Here is a 27708-nt window from a genome sequence, read left to right as displayed (position 1 = left end):
GTTCAACATTACAAATGTGACGTAATAATCATAATGTTCAACCAACGTTATAAGAACATAAAAAAAATAACGTTAAAGATAGGTTACTAAATAACGTTTATTTTCAACATTATATTAATGTTATCAATTAACGTTTTTCAATAACATTATTTAGACGTTGTACTATGGTATAAATGTAAGGTTATAAATTTATTCAAATACAAACGTTAATAGAATAACGTTACCTTTACGTAAGTACAACATTGCAAATGTGACGTAATAATCATAATATTCAACCAACGTTATTAGAACTTTAAAAAATAACGTTCAAGATTGGTTACTTCATAACGTTTATTTTTAACGTTTTCCTACTGTTATTTTAACGTTACACGTAAACGTAACGTAATATAACGATATCATAACGTTATGTTTACGTTGTGTGTTTGCTGGGACCTGTCCTGCTAAGTAATATTGTCGGACATCATGTTGTTGAATGCGCTTTCAGATGTCACCTTGAGCCTGAATGTATTAATTTCAACTTGAAAGAGTCCAGCAAGATTTGCGAATTGTTACAAGCTCCTCTATCTGAAGCAACAGACGATTCATTTTATAATTTCTACTCCCAATGTTAGTTTAAATGTGTACCGTACGTAAGTTTTTCTTTGTTTATGTATGTATTTTGCTTCGATTCAACTCAGAAACTCGGTTCCATTCGGAGGGCAAAACATTTTCTTAATCTTAATTCTGTCACTATATTAAAGTTTTATTGTATTTTTTTTGTCTCAAGTATCCAAAAACTGAAACTATTAATATGTAAACACAGGCTGACGGAAAATGCTATGGGACACATGCAGGAATTTATGATTTGACGCGAATTATTCGAATATTCCTTATATGCTTCTTTGAGAACTGTCCCTTGAAAATAGTGAAATTATTGAATTAATTCAAATTTAAACAATGTCAAAGGTCATATAGTTGGTTGATCCTGGACCTAAATCTAAAACGTTTATATCGCTTGTCGCTTAAACATGTTGATACATACAAATACATACGGTTGGTACATTAAGACATTTAGCTGTTGGAACATAAATATGGAATACCCATGCCAAGGCTCGAAATATAAATGTTATTTGTACAAAACTTAGAAATAGGTAGAATCCTAGGTTTTGCCAAGCATTTCTATTATGTTTCTAGCTGACTACAAATCAAATCTATATTTCGAGACATTGCATGGTTGTTCTCTGTACATTATAAATCTTATGAGTTTGAATGTCCCTTTCTTTTTCCCCTCTCTTACAACTGTTCCAAATGAAATATTTTGAGTAAAAACGATAAATGTAAAATTTTAAGAAGATCATTTAAAACATTCCGCGAACCCTTATTTTTTATTGACGTCATGATGAAGGTAATAAACAAGGCTATACACGGTCAGTGACTGTATATCTCAAATGAAACTACCGTCAACTCAAATTGACTGTGCCAATAACACAGTTGTAGTATAAACTTGCATTAATTCATGATACATGTTAAATCCCTACATATAACCTTTTGATCCCACTAGACAATAGAACTAGACATAGCAATCCACACTCATTTAGGCAAATACAAATATCTAAAGACAGTTATAAATATTCATTTTATCCACGAACAGTTATAAATTGGAATCATCTGCCACAACAAATAGTATCATGCAGTACAGTAGACGGATTCAAGAGTATGATCTCAGAATCTGCTCTCATCCCCATTTTCTATCCTTAACGATTTTGTTATCAAATGTATATAGTTTTATCTAAATGAAATTTTTCAAATGTACATACATTATTTTGATTTTTGATTTTGTTTCTTTTAATTTTTCTTGCTACAAATTTAAATTATAAAATTTTATAGTCGACGCCCGGCGAATAATCTTCAATAATTGAAGGATCGCTAGAAACTTAAAGAAGAAGAAGAAATCCATATACGCCCAAAATATATATGTACACGCCAAAGCAAAGGAACCATTTTGGATAGCTTTCGCCTCTGTAGAATTAAAAGAATTGCAACATAGCACGCACATTTCTTTCCAGTATTGTGTACTAGTTGTCTGGTACCAGACAAGATAAAATGACACTTCATGATAATGGTCTACGACAACCGCTGCTGGTGTACAAACAAATTACACTTCTGGTCACAAAACCACAGAGGTGTTGAACATTTTAACTTGACAAAAATGAATTAATTTATACATTTAAAGAAATGAATAAAACCATCAATGTTGGAATAGGTTTCTTTGATGTTTTTGTTGGATACAAAGAAACATGTACCTAATGGATCTACTTATTTCACTGTTATTGGTGGTAGTGGTTGTAGCAGTGGAGTTGGTAGTTTAAGTGGTCGCAAAAGTGGTTGTAGCATTGGTATTGGTAGTTTTAGTGGTTGTGGTAGTGGTTGTAGAAGTGGTATTGGTAGTTTTAGTGGTTTTGGTAGTGGTTGTAGAAGTGGTTTTGGTAGTTTTAGTGGTTGTAGAAGTGGTATTGGTAGTTTAAGTGGTCGCAAAAGTGGTTGTAGCATTGGTATTGGTAGTTTTAGTGGTTGTGGTAGTGGTTGTAGAAGTGGTATTGGTAGTTTTAGTGGTTTTGGTAGTGGTTGTAGAAGAGGTTTTGGTAGTTTTAGTGGTTGCAGTAGTGGTTGTAGAAGTGGTATTGGTAGTTTAAGTTGTCACAAAAGTGGTTGTAGCATTGGTATTGGTAGTTTTAGTGGTTGTGGTAGTGGTTGTAGAAGTGGTATTGGTAGTTTTAGTGGTTTTGGTAGTGGTTGTAGAAGTGGTTTTGGTAGTTTTAGTGGTTGCAGTAGTGGTTGTAGCAGTGGTATTGGTAATTTTTATGGTCACGGTAGTGGTTGTGGTCGCGGTAGTGGTTGTAGACGTGGTATTGGTAGTTTTAGTGGTTGCAGTAGTGGTTGTAGCAGTGGAATTGGTAGTTTTAGTGGTCGCGGTAGTGGTTGTAGTAGTGGTATTGGTAGTTTTAGTGGTCGCAGTAGTGGTTGTAGAAGTGGTATTGGTAGTTTAAGTGGTCGCAAAAGTGGTTGTAGCATTGGTATTGGTAGTTTAAATGGTTGTGGTAGTGGTTGTAGAAGTGGTATTGGTAGTTTTAGTGGTTTTGGTAGTGGTTGTAGAAGTGGTTTTGGTAGTTTTAGTGGTTGCACTAGTGGTTGTAGCAGTTGTATTGGTAATTTTTATGGTCACGGTAGTGGTTGTGGTCGCGGTAGTGGTTGTAGAAGTGGTATTGGTAGTTTTAGTGGTTGCAGTAGTGGTTGTAGCAGTGGTATTGGTAGTTTTAGTGGTCGCGAAAGTGGTTGTAGTAGTGGTATTGGTAGTTTTAGTGGTCGCAGTAGTGGTTGTAGAAGTGGTATTGGTAGTTTTAGTGGTTGCAGTAGTGGTTGTAGCAGTGGTATTGGTAGTTTTAGTGGTTGCAGTAGTGGTTGTATCATTGGTATTGGTAGTTTTAGTGGTCGCGGTAGTGGTTGTAGAAGTGGTATTGGTAGTTTTAATGGTAGCAGTAGTGGTTGTAGCAGTGGTATTGGTAGTTTTAGTGGTCGCGGTAGTGGTTGTAGCAGTGGTATTGGTAGTTTAAGTGGTCACGGTAGTGGTTGTAGTAGTGGTGGTAGTTTTAGTGATCGCGGTAGTGGTTGTAGCAGTGGTATTGGTAGTTTAAGTGGTCACGGTAGTGGTTGTAGTAGTGGTATTGGTAGTTTTAGTGATCGCGATAGTGGTTGTAGCAGTGGTATTGGTAGTTTAAGTGGTCACGGTAGTGGTTGTAGTAGTGGTATTGGTAGTTTTAGTGGTCGCGGTAGTGGTTGTAGCAGTTGTTTTGGTAGTTTTAGTGGTCGCAGAAGTGGTTGTAGCAGTGGTATTGGTATTTTTAGTGGTCGCGGTAGTGGTTGTAGAAGTGGTATTGGTAGTTTTAATGGTTGCAGTAGTGGTTGTAGCAGTGGTATTGGTAGTTTAAGTGGTCACGGTAGTGGTTGTAGTAGTGGTATTGGTAGTTTTAGTGATCGCGATAGTGGTTGTAGCAGTGGTATTGGTAGTTTAAGTGGTCACGGTAGTGGTTGTAGTAGTGGTATTGGTAGTTTTAGTGGTCGCGGTAGTGGTTGTAGCAGTTGTTTTGGTAGTTTTAGTGGTCGCAGAAGTGGTTGTAGCAGTGGTATTGGTATTTTTAGTGGTCGCGGTAGTGGTTGTAGTAGAGGTGTTGGTCTTAGTAGTCGTGGTAGTTGTATCATTGGTGGTGATAGTAGTTGAGGTTTTGGATGTAGTGTCACTAAAAGTAGAAGTGGTGGAAGTTGAAGAATTGGTAGTGGTGGTAGTAGTGGTTGGTTGGTTGTAATGGCGATGGCAGTAGTAATTGTGGGTTAATTGGTTGTAATGGCGATGGCAGTAATAGTGGTGGGTTGGTTGTAATTAATGGCGATGGCAGTAGTAGTGGTAGGTTGGTTGTAATGGCGATGGCAGTAGTAGTGGTGGGTTGGTTGTAATGGCGATGGCAGTATTAGTGGCGGGTTGGTTGTAATGGCGATGGCAGTAGTAGTGGTGGGTTGGTTGTAATGGCGATGGCAGTAGTAGTGGTGGGTTGGTTGTAATGGCAGTAGAAGTGGTGATAGTTGAAGAATTGGTAGTGGTGGTAGTAGGGGTGGGTTGGTTGTAATGGCGATGGCAGTAGTAGGGGTGGTGCATGGTGGTAGTGATGGTGTTGGTGGTAGAGTATTAATAAATATTTTTTTAATTCTACTGAATAAATAGGGAATAAATTCCACAACGGCTTGCCATCATTGATAGACTAGTAAACAGCAAATACAATTAAGTAGTTTGTAGTATATTTATGTTCTTATGATACAGAAAAACGCGAAAATAATTAAAATTAATAGAAAACGATAAAATAAACGGATTTTGGAAAAAAAGGGTAGGGTAAAAAAATAAATTGTCCTGTCCAATGGTAAGTTTTTCATTTAAAAAAAAAACTTGATCAGGAGTTCAAGTATATTTTTAGAGACAAACTGTGTGCCTGTGGAATAAAGTTAATTTTTTTAAACAACGATGTCCTCGTATGTCATTAGCCTGAAACAAACTTGGGAAAGAGACAATGCCATTATTTTTGTAAACGTGATCTGTTTTACTGAGTACGATCGCACGTAATGTTTGTCACAGGTCATTTATTTCAATGTATACTGAAACGTGACGTGTCTTATCCTACCAACATGCGCATTTTATATACTTCATTCAAATAACTTCCGGTTAAGAACCAAAACAAATATTTGCGGTTTCAAGGCCATATTTTCTGATAGTGTGCACGTATATTCAACGTGTTGACATCACTTGAATTACTAAAATCTTGAAAGAATAAACAATGAAAAGTATGAAATTGCTAGCGGTACTTCCAGGGAATTGTATTCAAAGTCTATCAAAGAACTTTTCCACAGGACCGGCGTCCTTGCAGCGACACTTTAAAGTTCTTGTTGTGGGTGCAGGTGCCGGTGGATGTTCCGTTGCAAATAAATTTGCGCATCACGTTGGCGGTGAGAAAGTTGGAATTATTGAACCTAATGATGTATGTATGGCTTAAAATTAGCTCAAAACCATAGTTTACATTCCACAATTATTGAATTAACATGATTATAGAACTGAAAATATGTAGCACATGTTGCTCTATTTATTGACCTGTAAACGATAACAGTCAATTTTAGCCTTGATCAATGTAATTGAAGAAATATCTTATTTTAAGTATCGGTCCTAAAAAGTGTGGATGGAGTGGGTTGTTTTTTTGTTGTTGTTTTTGTTTGTTTGTTTGGTGTTTTTTTTTTGTTTTTTTTGTTTTGTTTTGTTTTTTTTTGGGGGGGGGGGGGGGTCATGTCTCTATTCTTTATATTTTATTTCTATTTCTGACCATTATTCTCTGATCTGTAAATCCCAAACAGACCCCGAATTATGTCACATACGTTATCAAATTAAATTGAAAAAAAAATTAAGCATCTGTATAAAATATATTTTTATACAAGCAAGGTCAAACAGTCAGGGGACTTATTGAAATAAGTGATTTTTAAATCACTTATTTAAGTAGCAAATTTGAAGTTTTGTCACAAATTGTGATTTTGTAGTTTTACCAAAATTTTAAACACATAGGTTTAGATAATATCTTTTCATTAGTAAAATTGAAAAAAATGAACTTTTTGCTTCTTTTAAGCAGCAAGGTTTATGCCTTTGATGCAATCATTTAGCTGCAAATTCTATTTTAGTTGAAAAAATGCTATAAAAATGGCTTTACATAATGAACTGATACTTTCTTAACAGATTTTTCCCAGCAGTGGGAGTATTTTTCCTGTAAAATTCAAGGTTTCATCTTATAGATTATGTAATAAAATTCTACTGTTCAGTGATCAAAATTTCACTGTTCGGGGGTGTTGAAATTAGTGGGGGTTATTAAAATAATGATACTTAAAGAAGTGATTTTTTGGAAGGAAATTGAGGTATGATACTTAAACAAGTGATTTTTATGTCATTATCCTAGATTTAGTACAAGGTCATCACCTGACATGACCCGGTCATCCTATCAACACAGATGTTGGTTCTGATAATTTTAGCAACATAATTAGTCCCTGGATCATTAGTATTCTATATTTAAAGCTACAATAAAAGTAAATCACTTAGTCTAGTGATTAATTTGTACTACTTAAATAGGTGATTATTAAAGAAAGACAACTCTTACTTCCAACCTTTATGGACATAATGTTAATTGAATCAGTGATTTAGAAAATCACTCATTCAAGTACTGTCAAATAAGACTGGAATATGAGGTTTTTGATTAGTAAGAAATTAGGTTAAATAAGACAGTTAGTACATGATATGACCTGATTTTGGCTCTACTTTTTGTCCTTTTCGGTTTATAAATTCTTCAGTTTTTTTATTAGTTTTGGATTTATAAATATTTTGGCCTTGAGCATCACTACACTGCTAAAGAGATATTTATTGTCAAAATGAACATCTGGTGCAGTGAAATTGGTACTGGTTATGTTATTGTTTGTTTACTTTACTCATATGAATGGTTGGTGCCTTTTTCAAGATAAAAACATATTATACACCTAATTATACGCCTGTTTACAGGACGTATTACGGTATACCGTTGTCCGTCAGTCAATCCGTCCGTCGTCATCAGGTCGAACAATAACTCAAAAACGTTTTAACCAATTTTCATGAAACTTTGGTGAATAGTTTATATCTATTGACGTGAGATCCTTTCGATTTTTGTATAAAGTTTAGATTTTGCGTTTCTGAGTTATGGGGTTTTATTCATAAAAAAGGGGGGATTTTCCAGTTTTCGGACAATAACTCAAAAGTGGTTTGACCAGTTTTCATGAAACTTTGGTGACTGGTTTATATCTATTAAAATAAGCTCCCTTAAGTTTTTTTTAGAAATTTCTGATATGACATTGAGGAGTTATGGAACTTTATTCTTTGAAAAAGCGACGGACGTATCATGCGCTCATGGCGCAGCTCTTTATTTTCCCTGTTGCCATGGTTACTTATGCTTTAATAAATTAATTATTTTTCTGATTTTTTCTGACATATATTCAGATATCATGAGATGTGCAAAATATACTTAAAATCATGGTCATAATAACCTCACACTTTCTCACACAGTTTTAGAAAATATCATGAATTATAATAATGTTTAGAAAACTCTGTTAATGTTGTAACATTTCAGACTCAGTTTATAAGAAACTTAAATTGACACTAAAACTTATCAAAAGGTACAAGAGGAAGATGTGTTATTTTCCATCAAATGGGCTCACAAAGAACATATATATTACAATGTATTACAATAAAAGACATTTTTTAAGACAACAACAATAAAAAACATGTATCAAGAGCAAAGAGTAATAACACTTTAAATATTGTAAATTTATTGTACTGTGGAATCATTATTATTCGTTGGGTACCAATTTTCATGGATTTCGTGGGTACTGGTAAACCACAGATTTAAACATGTTGAATGTCCAACAAATTACACATTTTCTAAAAGGTTGTATGCAGACTTTGGCAAATCCACAAAAATGCAAGTTTTTCTCAATCCACAAAAATTGATACCCACATAAATTAATGAATTCACAGTATATAAATCTGCTTAGTACACCATGTACACATTCCTTTAATCTAATATATGAAAAATATATATAGATAATGGTCAAGATTTTGTGCCTGTTTTCTAAAATCTGAAACTGTGGATTCATTAACATGATTACCATGATTAACATGATTAATAATTGTCAATCCTCATGATTGTGGAATACTATAATTTTCACTGATTTTGTGTGGTATATATGTAAGTAAACATAAAATTTAAACTAAATACAAATTTTCTATAGTCTTTTATTTCTTAAAACAACAAAATCAAATATCCACGAAAATTGGTACCCACAAATATAAATGAATCCACAGTATATAATAAATTTTGTAGATCATCAAAAACAATAAATTTTAGAATAATTTGTTTATTTTACTGAAGATTGAATGTTGCCTCTATAGCTAACAGCTATGATGTTATGTATTAACCATTGTTAACAGGAGCATTACTACCAGCCTATGTGGACTCTGGTCGGGGGAGGTGTCAAGAAGTTACAAGATTCTGTACAGAAGATGTCAAAGTTACTACCTAAAAAAGGAACGTGGATGAAAACCAAAGCAGTGGCCTTTGACCCTGAAAAATGTACAGTTACTACAGCAGAGGGAGAAGAGGTAGATTTATAAAATTTAATTTGTTGTCTGTTCACGAATAATCTTGACATGTGACCATTTGTATGCACCTAAAACCCGTAGACTCATCTTTCTGACCATCGACTCTCATTATAACCTCAAGTAGAGACACGTTTATTCATGCGCAATTTAATTTAATTTGATGTTGTAGTCAGGGGCGGATCCAGCTATTTTTAAAAGGGGGTTCCAACCATATTTCCTCATTCAAAAGCATTGATCGTCAAAAAAAAGGGGAGGTTTCCAACCCACAGAACATCCCCCCCCCCATGGATCCGCCACTGGCAAATGACTGGTAGTATTGAAAGTTATAGTGAGTAGCACACCTACATTTGATCTTTGTTTTTTCGTCTAGGCCATTGAATATAATTACTTTTATATTTGGTCATATTGGTGAAATATAATTTACAGAGCTATCAAATACAAAAAAGAAATGTTTGAAGTAGAACTGGTTACAAGTACACCACACAGCAGATTATGATCAGGTTGTAAAGGACACACATCTCCCTTTTGATAGGAAAAAATATAACTTTTATACCCCCATTTGGAAAGACCAAAAGTGTTTGAAAGGCATCATATTAGAATTTACTTTAACCCTTTCATGAATTTAAAAACAACAACAAAGGATACTTAACTGATACTGATATACATGTGTAGGACACATGCTCTTGGAAAACTGATATAAAAATAAGAAGATGTGGTATAATTGCCAATGAGACAACTCTCCAGAAGAGACCAAATGACACAGAAATTAACAACTATAGGTCACCATACGGCCTTCAACAATGAGCAAAACCCATACAGCATAATCAGCTATTAAAAGCCCTGAATTGACAAATGTAAAACAATTCAAACCAGAAAACTAATGGCCTAATTTATGTACAAAATATTGAACAAAAAACAAATATGATAAACAGAATGATGTGGCAGGGTTAAACATGTTAGTGGGCACCCAACCCTCCCCTAACCTGGGACAGTGGTGTAACAGTACAACATAAGAACCAAATATAAAAATCAGTTGAAAAAGGCTTAATACACCATGCTCATCAGGTGGATACAAACAGAAATAAATATAACAGAGTGGACGTGGCAGGGTTCTTATACATCCCCACAACAAAAAGACACTAAGTAAAGATCTGAGAGTACTCCCAGTCACAGATAGCTAGCTCAAACCCAATAACGACTAACAAAAAAAATCTTGCATCCAACATCCAATGGATTTAGTGTAAAGACTTCATTAACAGTCAGAGAAAAACATGACCTTGTGCAATACTACGATATACATGTATAGGACACATGTTCTTTCAATAGCTTTTTATTCGACCGCCAAAAATTTGCATTTGTATATTGCTACTGTAAACCGGGAAATTTTCGCGCCGTCTTTATTTCGCGATTTATCAACACAATCTAAGTGCTTGCCGTTTTGAATTCGCGATTTCCCTGTGACCTATATAAATATTTTCATAAATGATTTAGATAGAGAACCGCTTTACATGTATTGTAAATTAAGTGATAAAATCAATCAGAAATCTTTTGTTTTCGGTTCATTAATGTTAAAGGAGATTAAAAGTTGTGTCATGTTTGCTTGTAAAAAAACGCACAAACAATAACAGAAAAGAAAACCTAATTAAAAGTGAATAAAAATAAAATGCTGTCAGGACTAATGCTAATTAATCGGTCTTTTAATCTGATTAATCTGTGTAGTAGATTCAAGAGGTATTTTTGTTACTGATTGACAGGTGTCATTTACATATTTGTAACAAGTGTTGTTTACATAACAATATCTGTAATGTCTGTTTGCTTAAGATGCCTTCCATTTTAATAAGATTAACTTGAATTAAAGTCATGATTTCTAACATTGCTTTTCATTTAGAAATACAGCTATCATTTGAGGTATAGATCTGTCGTCTGTAAAATCGGTGTTATACAGTGGTCCTCTACATATCCTATCATATACTTACATGTATAGTCATTATCTTATGAAAAGAGTTCCCTTGAAATTTTCGCGTTCGTTTTATTTTCGCGTTTCACTTCTTACTGCGAAAATAGCGAAAATAAAACTGCCGCGAAAAATTTCCCTGTTAACAGTATCATATCGTCGTCTTCATCGTCCATTAGACATTTGGTTTCCAGACAATAACTTTAGTATAAGTGAATTGATCTCTATGAAATTTAAACACAAGGTTCAATAGCACAAAAGGAAGGTTGGGATTGATTTCAGGGGTTATGATCCCAACTGTTTAGGAATTAAGGGTCAAAAAGGGGCCAAAAAAGGCATTTTTCTAATTTCCGGACAATAACTTGTGTATAAGTGTATGGATCTCTATGAAATTGTACCACAAGGTTCCATACAACGAAGGGAAGGTTGGGATTGACAAAAAGGGGGGGAGGAATAAGGTTTTTCTGTTTTCCGGACAAATACTTATAAGTATTAGTCAATGGATCTCTATAAAATTGTACCACAAGGTTCCATACCACACACAGAAGGTTGGGGTCAATTTTGTGGGTTGTGGCTTTAATTGTTAAGAAACTAGAGGCCAAATAGGGGCCAAAAACAAGACTTTTCTAATATACTGGCTAAGCTGGTTTTAACATAAATTATTTCTGATCTATATATAAAGAAGCAACAAATACTGATATGGCAGGAGATACACACCAAACAGGGTGTGTAAATTATTATATTTAGTTTGTAAACAGATTTACTAAGTATTGCACAACAGCAAGAAGTCTTCAATTGAAAATAAATACAAATCTTTTACATTGTTTTAACCAATTTCAATGAGGATTAATTTAAATAGATATAGGAAGATGTGGTATGAGTGCCAATGAGACAACTCTCCATCCAAGTAATTTGCATTATAGGTCATGGTATGGCCTTCAACACAGAGCCTTGGTCTTGAATTGTTTGAGGTTTTTACCATGTATTGCTATATTGGATATTTGGACATTTTTAGATAGGTCTACATTGAGGTCCAAAGGGTCCAAAATTAGACTTTGTTTGATTTTATCAAAAACTGAATTCTTGTGGTTCTATGATATGCTGAATCTAACTGTGCATTTTGGGCCCTGTTTTCAAATTAGTCTATATTGAGGTCCAAAGGGTCCAAAATTAGACTTTGTTTGAATTCATGGTGTTTTTTTTTATATGCTGAATCTAACCATGGAATTAGGTTTTGGACATTGGACCATTAAGTAGATTAAATGTCTCATTTCAAATTTTTAAGTTATCTGACCACATTTATTTTGTGTCAGAAATCTACAATGTTTCAAATATTTAATCACTATCCAAATTCAGAGCTGTATCAAGCTTGACTATTGTGTCCATACTTGCCCCAACTGTTCAGAGTTCAACCTCTGCGGTCGTATCCAGCTGCTTCTGGTGGGGCGCATTTTTATCAGTAGTCTTTATGTACATTTTTACCCATAGGACCATCAAACCAGGCTTGTAAAATTACATTAGGACCTGTAAAAAATCAGGTCAATAGGCCAATAGACATTTTTATACCTGTATTCAAATTTTAATCCATTACTTACAATCACACAAGTTCCAGAAAAATATGGCATCACAATTAAAAAAAAATTGACGTCATAATTGAAAAGTGATTGTTGCATGATGTCAGAAGTTTATTTAGAGACAGATCTATGGTCATTTGAAGACAAAGTTTAGCTAAATACCAAAATGTAAATAGATCTATAGAATCTAAATAACTTTTTTGTAAGATTGAGATTTTGGCCTGTGGATTCAAAAGTTTAATGTGGAGACTGCATTAGGACTATATATAGAAGCCTAAGAACAGAAAAGAATCTTAACAGAATATCCATTACCTTCTAAGGTTAGATTTAATCTTATTTTTAAAGAATATTTGTACCATATACAATGTATGTTATATTTTTCAGGTCAAATATGAATATCTAATAGTGTCGACAGGTCTACAGCTGAATTACAACAAGGTAAACCTGACAAGTTTAATATATTGTTACGGCCAGAAATCACCTTTAAATTTTAGCCAACAAATTAAAAGACACAAATCAATAATAAAATTTAACAAGATTTATTATACACAAGTTTACAAGAAGTATTACACAAATAGAAATGTCAACTTAACTGTCAAAATATATGTCCGATCTTTTGTCTTTTCTTTATCCCGAATTCTTCTCGGGAATCTAAACAGAATATTATGTCCAATAGGTCACGAATCTAGTATGATGTTGTTCCTTAAAAAAAGTGTCAATCCAATTGAGAGAACTTCTGAGAATATTAATGTCTATTGATGTCAATGTCTGAAAGTTTAACTTTAGTGTCTGTATATATATTGTTGTCATGGAAATCTCTAGAACACTGTGGAAGGGAAACTCAAAGAAAACTGTAGAATGGAATCTTCTAGAACAATGTGAGAAGTTTGAATTACGCATCTTTTATTTTGATCATTCTGGAATTATTATGTAAGTCAAATAGAAAGTTCTGATCATTCCATCAGTCTCTATGATTGTTCCAGTGATTTCTAAACTGCACAGTTACAATATTATTTATATTATGTAAATATATTATAAGGCCACACAATACATATAAGGCCAACTAAATAAATATGACAGTTACAATATCATAACAATATAATATTTAATTTCATGTTTTTCCCGAAATCTACATACAAGCCTATAGAAAATGTTTACTTTGTTGAAAATTTGAATTCGTGGTTAACCATTACCCATGATATTCACGAAAATTGGTATGCCAAAAATTATAAAGAATCCACATCATATTTATTTAATAAAATATTTTTTTAGATTAAAGGTCTACCAGAAGCTTTTGATACTGACCCAACAGTGTGCTCTAACTATGATTATAACTACGTACAGAAAACATGGCCAGCGATCCAAAACTTCAAGGGAGGCAATGCTATCTTCACTTTCCCTAACACCCCTATCAAATGTGCAGGAGCACCACAGAAAATAATGTATTTAGCTGAAGATTGGTGGAGAAAGGTAAGACTTTATAGTATAGTATTGTGTAGTTGCTATCTTCCTAAACTCATGCAATGTTACTTGAAAGTTATCAGGCCTGTGTCCTTAGTAAAATATGTCGTTTTTTTTCATCATATTTGACAGCCTGTAAGTATGGAAAGGTATGTTTTTAAAAAAATCATAAATTATAAACATTCTAATGAATATATTAAGATTTAAATTAAATGTCTGATTTGAAAAAAAAATGAACACAGAAAACGAGATGAAGTACTTGTGGCAAAGTCATAGAAGGGGATTTATAAACAATCTCATGAGGATAATACAATGTAGGTCACAATTTTACTGTAAAACATTTTATTTTTGAGGACTTTAAATATTGTGATTTCTGGCGTCAAACATATTTGCAGGGTCTTATTGTTCACATTTCTCTATTTCTGATTCTGATCATCTTCAAATATAAAATTTACACGAGGGGATAATGTTTTTAATGGTAAATGAAATGTGACTAATTAGTGATATTTGTCTTCACTGTTTACAGGAACATGTAAATAAATAAGAAATTTTATTTGGAAAAATATCTCCTTGAATAAGTCTGTTGATCTATATTTTAAGCCTACACCATTTAAATGAATGATGGAGATGGTCATGGGTTGTAGGTCATTTATAAGTGTATGTGAATTTGATATATGAATAATTATGTATTTTCTTGGTCAAATACAACAAATGATGATCTAAGGGTTCTTTTCTTTTAATACACAATATTTAGACCCTAAAACATATAACAACAAATAATAAATATTCACATGACAAGACAGTACATGTAACATATGGGCAAAGGGGAATAACTACAATTTATACTCATTCCTTTTAATATCTATATACTCAAATAAGCCCTTTAAGCACAAAAATCTAACTCTTTAGTTAACTTTCCAATACAATATTCATATGTATCTCATAATAATAAATAATTATATACATCTCAAATCTCTTAATGAGTTGTCCATTTTATAAATAAATTTGTATACAAAGTATACGAATTCTGACCAAAATAAATACATCACATAATCTACACTTCACATAAACAGGCACTTACTTAAATAAAACATAGACAGCACAGACATTACATGTAAAAAACATAGAACACAATACTTACCATGTATATGGTACATAGGTCAGTGTACTAGTTGGAAAACATCACAGTGCTGTGTATATAAAATCTGAGCACTACTCATACAACAAGGTATTAATCCATATCCTGAATAAATAAAAATATAACATTCATAAGTCCAATGACAGGACTATTTCACCAATTAGATAAAATACACAACTACACTTAAAATATGTAGTTTCAGAGTTCTGTATTATTCAAATACCAAATTTATCTATCTATTACTTTTAATGTAACTTTATAATATTTAAAGTACAAGAATGTTTTATATTAAAATGTTTAATATGACTCTGTGTTATTATTTAATGATTTAATCTTTTACTCTTTCATACTCCAAATATTCCTCCATTCAATACATACATTCAATCCTTTCATAAAGTATTAAAATGACATACTATTAATTTGTTAATTAGAATAAGGTAAATCAACTGACCTGAATATGGTCCGAGTACACAGTTATCGTCCTTTGATTTTTCGTTGTCCACGAATATAGTCCCTAGTGTGGACAGTGTGTTACTTGCTAATTTTTTTTATACCCCTTCCAAATTTATTTCTCCATGTTTTATGACTCAAATAGCAAGTAGGGGGGTGAAATGACACTGTAAAAAAATTTGGGTCATGAATTTCAAAGTAAAGTAGTGATTTGGTCCAGCTGAAAAATGTTAAAAATTAGCACTTCGGAAGCTGTCAAAAGATTTGAAGACCCCCTTAACATAAAATTGTCCATATTTTGAGTTAGAGCCGATGAAGTTTTCTATAATTTTGATATAATTTGTCCCAAAAATAGTACAACACACTGTAAAAATATTATTGAGAAAGCGCAGGTGGGATTTTTTTAATTTTCATTTATTGTCTAAAAGAAATGCACTACGAAATACCTGACACGGACCATATAAGAATATTGAAAATCCAAGAATATGAAGTATAATATAAATATAACAAATCAGTTTATTAAAGCAGGTAATTTTCACAACTGCATTCCAATATGTCTGCAGTCTAAATCTACCAGAAACAAAGAAAAACTATAGTAAGGCCAATGGCCCAAAGATTGACCAATCAAAAGGTTAAAATTTTCCCTCCAAAATGATATGAAAGAAAAGAGGTTCACAAAGGGAAAAGAGAATGATACTAAAACAATAGTGCTAGAAATAGAAACAATAAGTAACTAAAGTTCTATCAAACACTGCAATAAAATTAATAATCAACAATATCATATTTAATATATCAATCAAATATGACTCTGCCACAATTACTTGAAGAAAGTACATGTATGTTAGTTGTAGGGTGATTTTGGAAGTCCCTTCCTACCCTCTAACATCTGTATAAGTGGGAAGATCTAAGATGATACAATGTAGGCAATTTTGCAGTCTTTCTTGAATTAATTGCAAGAAGTTTGAAAGGCCAAAACAACACTCAAATACATATAAGATAAGGAGATGTGGTATGATTGCCGATGAGACTACTATCCATCACAGTTCAAATGACAAAGGTATATAGATTCTACCATTGCATCAAGTGTGTTACAACATTTCTCTAATCGAGACAGTTTAATTTTAAAATTTAAAACTTGAGGCTTGCCGAGCTTATTAAATATTTAAGATTTAACTGTTGAGAGTGGAGAAATATCGTAATATCCTTCCTTTTCAAAGATTTGCAGAAAGTTGTGTTCTTTATATGTGACGTCATCAGAAATGGATGCCTTTTTCATGACGTCACAATAGAAACCTCAGAAGAAATCAAGAACATTTGACGTCATAATTGAATTTCGACCAAACGTTTGCTGAGAACAAGGTTTTCTCTAGAGATGAAAAATATTTTTCTAACACTGATTGAGAAATGTGAAAATAGCATGAAAATTAGAGAAATAAGCAATTGTAGGTCACTGTACGACCTTCAACAATGAGAAAAACACATACTGTATAACCAGCTTTAAAGGCCATGATGATTTGTCTTACATGACTATGTATTCTTGATATCTGAAGGATGTTTTTGATAAGTTTACAATACTTTTTGATTTTCAAATACCTGAAAGAAACAAAAGTTAAATTGATTTCTTTTTTCCAGAACGGTATGAGAGAACAAGCAAATATTATATTTAATAGTTCATTGGGTGTTATCTTTGGTGTAAAGAAATATGCTAACAGTCTTAATAAAGTGATTGAAAGTCGGTAAGTCTGCTATGACATAGGAAAACATTATATTCAATAGCTCATTGGGTATGATCTTTGGTTCAAATAAATATGCTAAAAGTCTAAATAAGGTAATTTAAAGTTAGAAATAGAAAAACAAAGGATATGCATGGGTATCCATCCATGATGCAAAATCGGTACATGAACAGCAAAAAAACACATTAAAAGCTGTTATTCAAGTCTGTTACAGAACTGAAACCTTAGTTTTTGTTATTACATATTAAAAAATTAAAGCATAAGAAAAGATTATCATTAGCATAATTAGAGGTCTCATTTAATAACTTGTTTTGTTAAAAAATGAATGTTATTTTCCTTAATTGGAAGGAATATGATTCAAGACATAAATTTCATCATTTATAATACAGTGCAATTATCTTACATGTTAAGTTACATTGTAGAGGTATGAAGGTCAACTATAAGAGAAATTTAATAGAAGTCCGTCCAAAAACAAGGGAAGCTATTTTCCAAAATTTAGACAGTCCAACTGGAGAAACAGAAACATTTAAGGTAAGGCACAGTCATTGATGTGCAAAATTATCTCTTCTCGTACACCTAGACTATCGACTTGTCTGACCTCTTTGAAGTTGAGGGAAGAACTAGATTGAGTTCCATCAGCATCCATATATTTCTGGGCTTCCATAATCTTATCTACAATACTGATTGACTCAAGACCATACATGCATCTAGGAGAAACAGACCATGAGCCATCAGATAGACCCCATTTATATTTTTCCCTTTTTTATGAAGTTTAAAAATAGATTTACACAATGAAAGACAATCCTATAAATTGGTGAAGAGTTCATTTATTGCAGTATGACAATTTTCTACAAAAGAAGGATCCTCTTTTCTAAATGTTTGCTTTGATGGCTCAGATTATGTTTTATGTATGATTACATTCTAAGGAAACTAGACAAACATTTATTATTTTCAGTTAATTTTATTCCAAAGCAAAACCATTCTTGCTATAGTTAACTTTGAATATATGATCTTTGGCCTTAGGAGTACTGCTGAGTGCTGACTAAATGTAGCAATAAACTCTTCCCCTTACACAATAATGTATTGGAAGTGCATCATTTTTATCAAAGCTTGGTTATGATGTTGTCATAAATAGGAATTTTTGTTGAGCCTGTGACTTTTGTCGCAGAAAGCTCGACATAGGGATAGTGATCCGGCGGCGGGTAGCGGCGTTAGCTAACTTCTTAAAAGCTTATATTTTAGAAGGTGGAAGATCTGGATGCTTCATACTTTGTATATGGATGCCTCATGTTACGAAGTTTCCATCAGTCACATGTCCAATGTCCTTGACCTCATTTTCATGGTTCAGTGACTCCTTGAAAAAAAGTTAAGATTTTTTGTAATGTTAAATTCTCTCTTATTATAAGTAATAGGATAACTATATTTGGTATGTGCGTACCTTGCAAGGTCCTCATGCCCGTCAGACAGTTTTCACTTGACCTCGACCTCATTTCATGGATCAGTGAACAAGGTTAAGTTTTGGTGGTCAAGTCCATATCTCAGATACTATAAGCAATAGGTCTAGTATATTCGGTGTATGGAAGGACTGTAAGGTGTACATGTCCAGCTGGCAGGTGTCATCTAACCTTGACCTCATTTTCATGGTTCAGTGGTTATAGTTAAGTTTTTGTGTTTTGGTCTGTTTTTCTTATACTGTATGCAATAGGTCTACTATATTTGGTGTATGGAATGATTGTAAGGTGTACATGTCTAGCGGGCAGGTGTCATCTGACCATGACCTCATTTTCATGGTTCAGTGGTCAAAGTTAAGTTGTTGAGTTTTGGTCTTTTTTTCTAATACTATATGCAATAGTTCAACTATATTTGATGTATGGAAATATTTTATGATCTATATGTCAGTCACACAGGTTTTATTTGACCTTGACCTCATTTTCAAGGTTCATTGCTCAGTATTAAGTTTTTGTGTTTTGGTCTGTTTTTCTAAAACTATAAGCAATAGGTCAACTATATTTGTTGTATGGATAAATTGTTAGCTGTTCATGCCTGCCTAGCATGGTTCATCTGACCTTGACCTCATTTTCATGGTTCATTGGTCAATGTTTAGTTAACTTGGTTAATGTTAAGTTTATGTGACAGTTGTAATAAAGCTTTATATTTAGGACTATCAACATAATATCAATGATTAGTAAAGAAGGCGAGACATTTCAGCGTGTGCACTCTTGTTCTAGAGAATGATTCCAAACAATATGATTTTGTAAAGTTAAATATGAGTGTACACATAGTCACAGAAACAATTTAGTGGAATTTTATGCATTGCAATACTTATATGTGCATAAAATGTTTTTGTGATCCAAATGCCCACTTATACTTTTAAAGACTAAGTTAAATACGTCAATATAATGCAGATGTTTTATATGGGTTTTTTTCTCTGAAATTACAGATTTTAGTAGCTATTGTGCCTTGTTTGTTAGAGACATGAATAGCCAGTTGGATATATATCAAAGCAAAGTTTAGTTGCGACAGGCCTGGTTTCGCAAAAATAAAAACTTGCATTATAAATTTGAAATCATTATAAGTAACATTCCCTGGAATCATATTAATGAAACTCCTTTTTATCCATTGTTCAGGAATCGCAATAAAAAATGCATGCAAAAATTTCTATGAATTTACAGTATTCATTTTATGTCTTTTCAGTATGAATTTCTCCATGTGACTCCACCAATGTCTACACCAGATGTTGTTAGAGATAGTCCATTGGTAGATGCCAATGGTTTTGTTGATGTTGATAAGAACACTTTACAACATAAGAAATACTCCAATATATTTGGAATTGGTGATTGTACCAATGCACCTACCTCAAAGACAGCTGCTGCAGCAGGTATGACAATATAGGTTTTAGCTAGTCCTGTGGATTACAGTATTTGATATAAAAATGAGGAGAAAGTGGTACGATAGATTATTAGTCAACTATCAACCAGAGTAAAAAAGAAGTGGTAGTAAGCAATTATAGGTTACTATCTAACCTTTAATAATGAAACAAACCCATACCTTATAGTGAGCTATAAATAAAGACCCAGGCAGATTAAAAATGTAAAAAATTCAAATGAAAAAACTTAGGCCTAACTTATAACAAATCAATATACTCAAGTATTTGAGTACACTTGAGATAGATTTTAGCTTTAAAAAGGACACATTTTGAATATTTGAAAATAAACCACTGTAAATTGAGTTTAAAGTTCACAACATCTAAAACCAAGCCTGTTAGCAAGATTATTTTCTCTTGTTGTTCTTGTCTTTTGACTATGATATATATGCCTAAAAGTCATATGAAACGAGTTTCTTGTAATTTTAATTTTATCAAAATTAATGAACCAATAGAAATAAGAAGATGTGGTATGAGTGCCAGTGAGACAACTCTCCATCTAAGTTACAATGTGTAAAAATTAATTATAGGTCAAAGTACACCTTCAACACGGAGCCTTGGCTCACACCAAACAGCAAGCTATATTAAAAGGGCCCCAAAATGACTAGTGTAAAACAATTCAAACAGGAAAACCAACGGACTAATCTATATAAAAAACGAGAAACGAGAAACACTTAAGAACCACATCAACAAACTACAACCACTGAAACAGGTTCCTGACTTAGGACAGGTGCAAACAAATGCAGTGCGTTTAAACGTTTTAACAGGCACCAACTTTCACCCTAACCGGAAATAGAAGTGTAATATTACAACATAGAAAAACACACTATAAAATATGAATGCATGAAAATAAACTAAACTAAGTTCTGTATGCACTTTTTTTATATTTATTACAAATCTATAACGTATTATAAACCAATAATAATTCATTCAGTGATAGTTGATCCCAAGCTAATTAACCTTAGAGTTTGTTGGTTTACCCGATTGTGATATTGATAAACAATCAACACAGAGCATGCGGAGCACATGACTAATAAGTGAAACGATAGAGCCATGATTTTTTTTATATTTTTCATGCGTTCCCATTTGTTAATTAAACTTTTACTTAAAAGTTGTTAAATGATTTGTATTAAATTTGTTCTTTAAAAATCAGTTATTACTATTTACTTTCCAGAACACATTTGTTTTCATTCTTTCATCACCTTTTCCCCTTGCACTTGTGCTGTGTTTTGGCCCAAGTTCTAACGAGAAATACAGGAAAATATCAACGAATTAAGTGTATGGGAAGACAATAATTCAATAGCAAAGAAAAAGGATATGGGGTACCCATCCATGACACAAAATCAGCACTTGCACAGCAAAAAAACACACAAAAAACAAAGGAACATTACTTTTTTGCTGTTCTTCATCTCAATGTCACAGTGAGGCGTTCAACATGGAGCAAAAAACTCTCAACTCACTGTAAGTTTAAGACGCCCCCTAGTACCAGCTTGAGCGGAATTCTTTGAAAAATAATTCGAATAGAATTTGAAAGATGTTACACCACCAAATCCGGCATGGTCAAAAAGATCTTTCTGGAAAGTAGCACATTTATGAAGGTATTGATAATATAACATGTATAAAGGATTTTATTTTTACAAGAAAGTTTACATACACTTGTTTTATTGTTAAAACTTATCCATTCAAGTATATAAATCATTTTCAACTTTTTTTTTAAATTTGAAGTTTCATATGAATGTAGTATTAAATTTTAGCAAGGGATATTTTCACTATAATACTTGAATTGTGAAAATTATTAAAAACTAATATCTCACGGAAATTATGAAGTATTGTTTATTTCTTGATTGAAATAAAATTACAAAAAGATCTCTCCTCCTGTAAATCCCTTTAAGGAGGATTAGACTCAGAGACAAGAAAAACAAGTCTTACAAATTTCAAGTCTGCAAAAATAATTGCACTTTACAGATACTATGTCCTCAGTTTATGAAAAAAAAAAAAAAAAAGATAGATATGTTTCCGTAATACAGTGAAACCTGTTTTAAGAGACCACTCAAAGGAGAGCAAAAAATGTGAATTTGCATATTCATCATTCAATTTGATAGTTGTTTTGGTCCATGTAAACATGAATAAAGATTTTTTTCTGTGTATTTAAAATGTCTGAAAGATGAAATTACTACTAGAATCAACAGTTTAAATAGCAAGCCATAATCCTTTAATATTGCACAAAAGTTATATTTCGATTGTGCAGTTCACTTGTTTTATGTTTTTTCTTATAAAGATGTAAGTGTTTAAACCTAAACCTGATGAATATTCTTCATAGTGATTATGTAAAACATATAATTGTAGCTGCACAGTGTGGGATTTTAGAGACAAATCTGAAAGCTGTGATGGCTGACAAACCGATGACTGCCCAGGTAAAGTTAGATATTAAAACATGCACGACATGCGGGATTGATTACTGTCAGATTTACTTCCAAAGCATATCTTTCACTGAATAATAGAAAACACCATCTTTGAGAGTTTGAAAATTTCTCCACTATAGTTTTGTACATTGTAAATGTATTGTGTGATACCAGAAAACGCTAACATTATGACCATTGCAAAGATTTAACATTCCCTTCAAAGCTTAAAACTGGGAACAAAACTGGACACATAACCTGGTATGCAACATCTAAGTTAATGATAACATTAAAATAAACCATGAATGACAAGTAAGTTAAGAAATAAATAGCTTGCGAAAATAGTTGGAATTTTTTATGTTTACATTTAAAATGAATATTATTATAAACCAAAATCACAAGATTATGGAAAAAAAATGAACTAAAATATAATATGTGTACACGTTTAAAGTTTTCTTACAACACATTGCAATGGGAACTCACTTTGCACACTTTTCTCATCTCTAGCAGTACCATAAGTTCAGAAATTTTAGGTGTTTTTTTATTATTGCAAAAATTGCTGTTTGATAGGTTTATCAAAAATAAAAAATTGTATTTAAATTTTGATGCATTATTTACATGCAAAGTTTCATGAAATCACAATAAGTAATCTTGCATTTTTGTACATTGTTAAAAAGTTGCAAGAACTAAATTGCAATTACTATGCACTTAAAAATTTCCAAATTTCCATTAATTCAATTTTGTAATTATTTGACCAGTATGATGGTTACACATCCTGTCCGTTGATCACAGCCAGAGGAAAATGTATTTTAGCAGAGTTTGATTTTGATGGCAATCCCCTGGAAACATTCCCAATAAACCAGGGGAAGGAGAGGATGACTATGTATCACATGAAGAAAGATGTAATGCCTCAGATCTACTGGCATATGATGATGAGGTAAGTAAATGCATATTCTGTTTTATCATGTTTTGTTTTGTGTTCTTATATAAGTAAAAAGATGTGGTATGATTGCCAATGAGACAACGCTCCACCATATACTAAATGATGTAGAAGTTAGGAACTATCGGTCATCGTACAACCTTCAACAATGAGCAAAACCCATACCGCATAGCAAGCTATAATAGGTCCCAAAATGACATGTAAAACAATTCAATGGAGACAAATAATGGTGCGATTTATGTACAAAACAATAAACAAAAAGCAAATATGACATACAGCAACCAAAGACCACTGTTAAATTACAGGCTCCTGACTTGGAACAGGCACATACAGAATATGTCGAGGTCACAAGTTGCATTCATCTGTATTGTTATTTGCTAACAGGTTTTTTGAGTAATTAAGAAATAATTCATGGCAGCCGTAGATTTGTTTTCATTTAACCATGGGTTGGGCATTTATATTCGACTATTTTATCCTGAGCGATAGCGAGGCTGCCATGAATTATTTCGATTCTTGTAGGACAAATTCTGTAATTTTGTTAACCGTGAAAGCCCTATATACACGATACTGTTTTGGCTGTTCCGTTTTACCCCATATGATAATATTAGTAATGATCAGTTATATTATATTTTTCAATAATAAATTAAAAAAACTCACATTTTTCACCTAAATATGTTCTTTTTATGTAACTTTATTGCATTCTGAGGCATACAGGAAGCTTTAAAACGCCTGGTGTTTACATTTGATGCCGGAAGCATACATATGACGTCACCTTGTTTAGTTGCCATGCAAAGACGATAACATCATTTCGCAGAGTTTTCGTTTTATGAAATTTTACATCGAAAATTAAATTGAAATCGACTGATTTATTTATTTTGCTTTAGAATAGAGATAACTATATTGTATTTGAATCTTGGCCTACGTAAACTGTGGGTTTTGATGTCACAAGTTGAGAATACCTGGTAGTGTAAATAAGTTGGGCGTAACGTGGAACAGCCAGTTTTGTGTATTACAATGCACTTGTGCCAAAAGTAGATATACTGTGATTTTACTGGTTGACGATATATAGGTCGTCATATTAGAATATTGCATAAAATATAGTCAAAACACTTTTGTCATTGGCTTAATAGCTAGATCTTCTTATCCTCATATCTACCTTCAAAAGTTACATGTAGTGAGGTGAACACTCCTTAGATCATATCCTTGCCCATGTCAATTTATAATATATACTCAGATATTTAAGTTACTAAATGATGTGCATGTGTATAACCGTACATAAAAAAAATAACTATTTTGATAATTAATACACAAGATGTGCATGCTGTGTGAATCTATCCACATAGAAGAAATGTTTAACCATAATTACTTACATTGTTCAGAACAATTTCTTCACAGTATATAGTTATTTACCCTCATATATAAAAGAAACCCGAAACCTAAGTATTACGGTGTGATGTGAAAGTGTTAAAATTTATCAATTATCATGATTATAATAAAAAAGCAAAAAGATATCTGTTCTAAAAAAAAAAATTTCAAGTTAAACTACAATTATGAACAAAGGAAGATAACTCCAATTAAAATGTGATTAAGCCAAAGAAAGCCAAAACATCACATGCATCAGTAAATCCTTTATTAAAGAATTAAGTTTTGATTCCTATCCAAGATAAAATATTTATGGATTATCAATTATGGTATCAATTTCCAGTAAAATTAAATTCATACCCGTTAATATTAATCTCCCACTGGACCAAATGTCCAATGTACCATCCAGCATGTTTATTATGAGTATTCCTGTGGATTCCTTTTTTTTCTTCATTGATACCAATTTTTGTGGATTAATGTAAAATTGAATATATTCGTGGATATTGGATTTCATGGTTTTCCTATAGTCTGCATACAAGCCTATGGAATATATGTACTTTGTTGAACATCTAAATTCTTGGTTAACATTTACCCACGAAATCCACAAATGTTGGTATCCTATAAACAATAATGAATCCACAGTAATTGCTTTATCTGATTGATGCAAGCATTATTCCAATCAATGATGGCATATATATGATGTCTTAATTCATTGTTCTGAATCATGGTATCCAAAAAAATGTATACATGTACATCAATACTCTCCTTTAAAATAACCTTTAATACTATATTATTCTTCAAATTTATGAATACATGATTTAAGTGGTAATGTGTATTTCTATCTCCTATGATTATGGCATGGACATGCAAAATACCTCAACAGTATCAATAAAGTACTGTAAATTCAGATATTTTTGGGATGTTTTTATTATTGTGAAAAGTTGTAAAAGTAAAGATTTTGATAGCATTTTTTATATGCACCATTTCCTGAAATCTCAATAACTAAGCTTTCTTTTTTTTCCATTGTCAAAAAATTGCAATAATAAATGCATCAGTAATTTTCTGAATTTAATTTACAGTAATTATTGCTAAGAAAATTTTAAGAGTGTTCAGTACAAATCAATATTAAAAATGTTGTGAATATTGTTTTATAAGAATTCTTTTTTAATAGGAATATCTATTATCTTTTTCAGTGGACATTGGAATGGGCCAGGTGTTTATAGGAAATTAATGCACTTAGGAATGGATGGTCCAGAAAAGCAGGCGGCCTCTGCTTAGGATATAAGAGACTATATGATGTTTTGGAGAAGATGACTGAGAAAACAATCAAGTGTATTCTTCTGTGATTAAATAAAGATTGATACAGACATTTAAATAGTGATAAATGCATAACAAACCAAAGTCATAACTTTAGAATTTTGTCATATTGACATTCTTTTATTGTTGGATTAGAGAAAAGTTCTCTTAATTTAAGTCCCAAAAAATATATTTGCTTGTTTCCTGCCTCTTGGGTAAGCAGTTAGGTGAAATTAAATTACTTTTTATAACTATTATATATTAACTACAGTGTATATACCTGTATGGAAAATTTCTGTACTTTTAATGGTGCTTAACCAAAAATGTCCATAAAATGTGTTATGGTAGGCATGAATATGCATTGAAGGTAAGGAGGCAGGTAACAGAACAATTTTTTTGATTAGCTTTATAACGAAATGCAGGCCAGTTTTATAAATTGTGTTACACTTTATTATTGTTTTGTATAATGTTAAATGTGAATTTAAAGTATTTAAGATTGATTGAGCACACAAAAGTTTATAAAGTGTTTAGAAGAGTACAATCCATTGCAGTTTCAGAAATTAGTATTTTTTTGTATGTTTTTTCATTTTGTATAGAATTATATTAAAGTCACAATGGAAAAATACTTTGTTTTTTGAGAGTTCCATATAAATGTTGTTCTTAACTTATGTGAAATCATGTAGTTCAAATGTAAATTGATCTAGTTTGCGAGTCAATGTGAAATAAGTATAAAACTTGTCTAACCAGATTTTTGTCAAACTAAGGAATGTGTTACTGTGATTAGGAATTATTGATGTTTATAAGATTTACAAGGAATTCTTATGTTCCAAAATGACCCCTTGGATATTTTATGCACAAAATTTTGCAGATAAGGAAACTGACTTTGATGTTTCTTCTTTTTATATACATTTTTGCTTGACCATCTGATTGATTTAAAATATGTTATATACTGTGATCATATATATTTAAACTAAACTGTTGTACTAAAATCTTTTGATACCCATGTATTTTTATTGTATATGAAGAGGTCTCCAAAACTGTACTCCTCTCAGGTCACAATTTATACAGTTCTAAACTGATCTGATTCTCGGTTTCAGACATTTTTAAAGGTCAAAGGTCCTTTGAAGCGAGACCTCAGGTCGCAAGGTTGCCCTCCAAACATCCACTTTACCATGTTGTAGCCGCATAAAGTAGCATTTGAAAAACTTTGTTTAACATTTATCAATAAAGAAAAAGGTTTAACTGTGAAAGGAAAATACAAAAAGCAAATAAGACATTCCCAGCATCTTGTTTTTATGTTAACAGGTAAACAACACCATTTTCTAATTGTTTTCAGTTGAATAATTAGTATTTAAAATCTTTCAACTATATATATATTTGTTATTTGAATTTTTTGAATACAATAAATTATTATATTATTATAAAGCAATTTGTTAGTTTTCTGTCATGTGATTCAGCTCCCTATATATGAATAAGTGGTGATTCATCTGCATGGATTTTAACATGGCTTGTTTAGAGTATTTTTATACCCCCGCTTTAAAAAAAGTGGGGGTATACTGTTTTACCTCTGTCTGTCCGTCCATCCATCCGTCAGTCAGTCCGTCCGTCCGTCCCATGTATTTTTTCGTCGCATCTTTCTCAGGAACTACATTACAAAGATTTCTGAAATTTGTTTTCAGGGTTTATATGAGTCAGCTATACCATGTGATGCGTTTTCAGATTCATCACTCAACAACTT

At 32.2% G+C, this 27708-nt stretch overlaps 1 protein-coding gene and 1 pseudogene across 1 annotated transcript; one reads left to right on the top strand and one right to left on the bottom strand.

Moving 5' to 3' along the window:
- Nucleotides 1-2294: 2294 nt before the first annotated feature.
- Nucleotides 2295-3958, bottom strand: LOC127721139 (integumentary mucin C.1-like; annotated as a pseudogene).
- A 1065-nt stretch (nt 3959-5023) lies between these two features.
- On the top strand, nt 5024-27395 carry LOC127722032 (sulfide:quinone oxidoreductase, mitochondrial-like). Its single transcript, XM_052228882.1, has 10 exons — nt 5024-5558; nt 8570-8740; nt 12653-12706; nt 13541-13738; nt 16950-17053; nt 17473-17581; nt 19745-19928; nt 22320-22387; nt 23131-23309; nt 25868-27395. The coding sequence occupies exons 1-10, from the start codon at nt 5358-5360 to the stop codon at nt 25950-25952; spliced, it is 1353 nt and encodes a 450-aa protein (XP_052084842.1). The 5' UTR covers nt 5024-5357; the 3' UTR covers nt 25953-27395.
- Nucleotides 27396-27708: the final 313 nt, after the last annotated feature.

The sequence above is a fragment of the Mytilus californianus genome, unplaced genomic scaffold (assembly GCF_021869535.1).
Source record: "Mytilus californianus isolate M0D057914Y unplaced genomic scaffold, xbMytCali1.0.p SCAF_12, whole genome shotgun sequence".
NCBI lineage: Eukaryota > Metazoa > Mollusca > Bivalvia > Mytilida > Mytilidae > Mytilus > Mytilus californianus.
The sequence above is the reverse complement of the archived record's forward strand: the minus strand, read 5'-3'. Positions and strand labels throughout refer to the sequence as shown.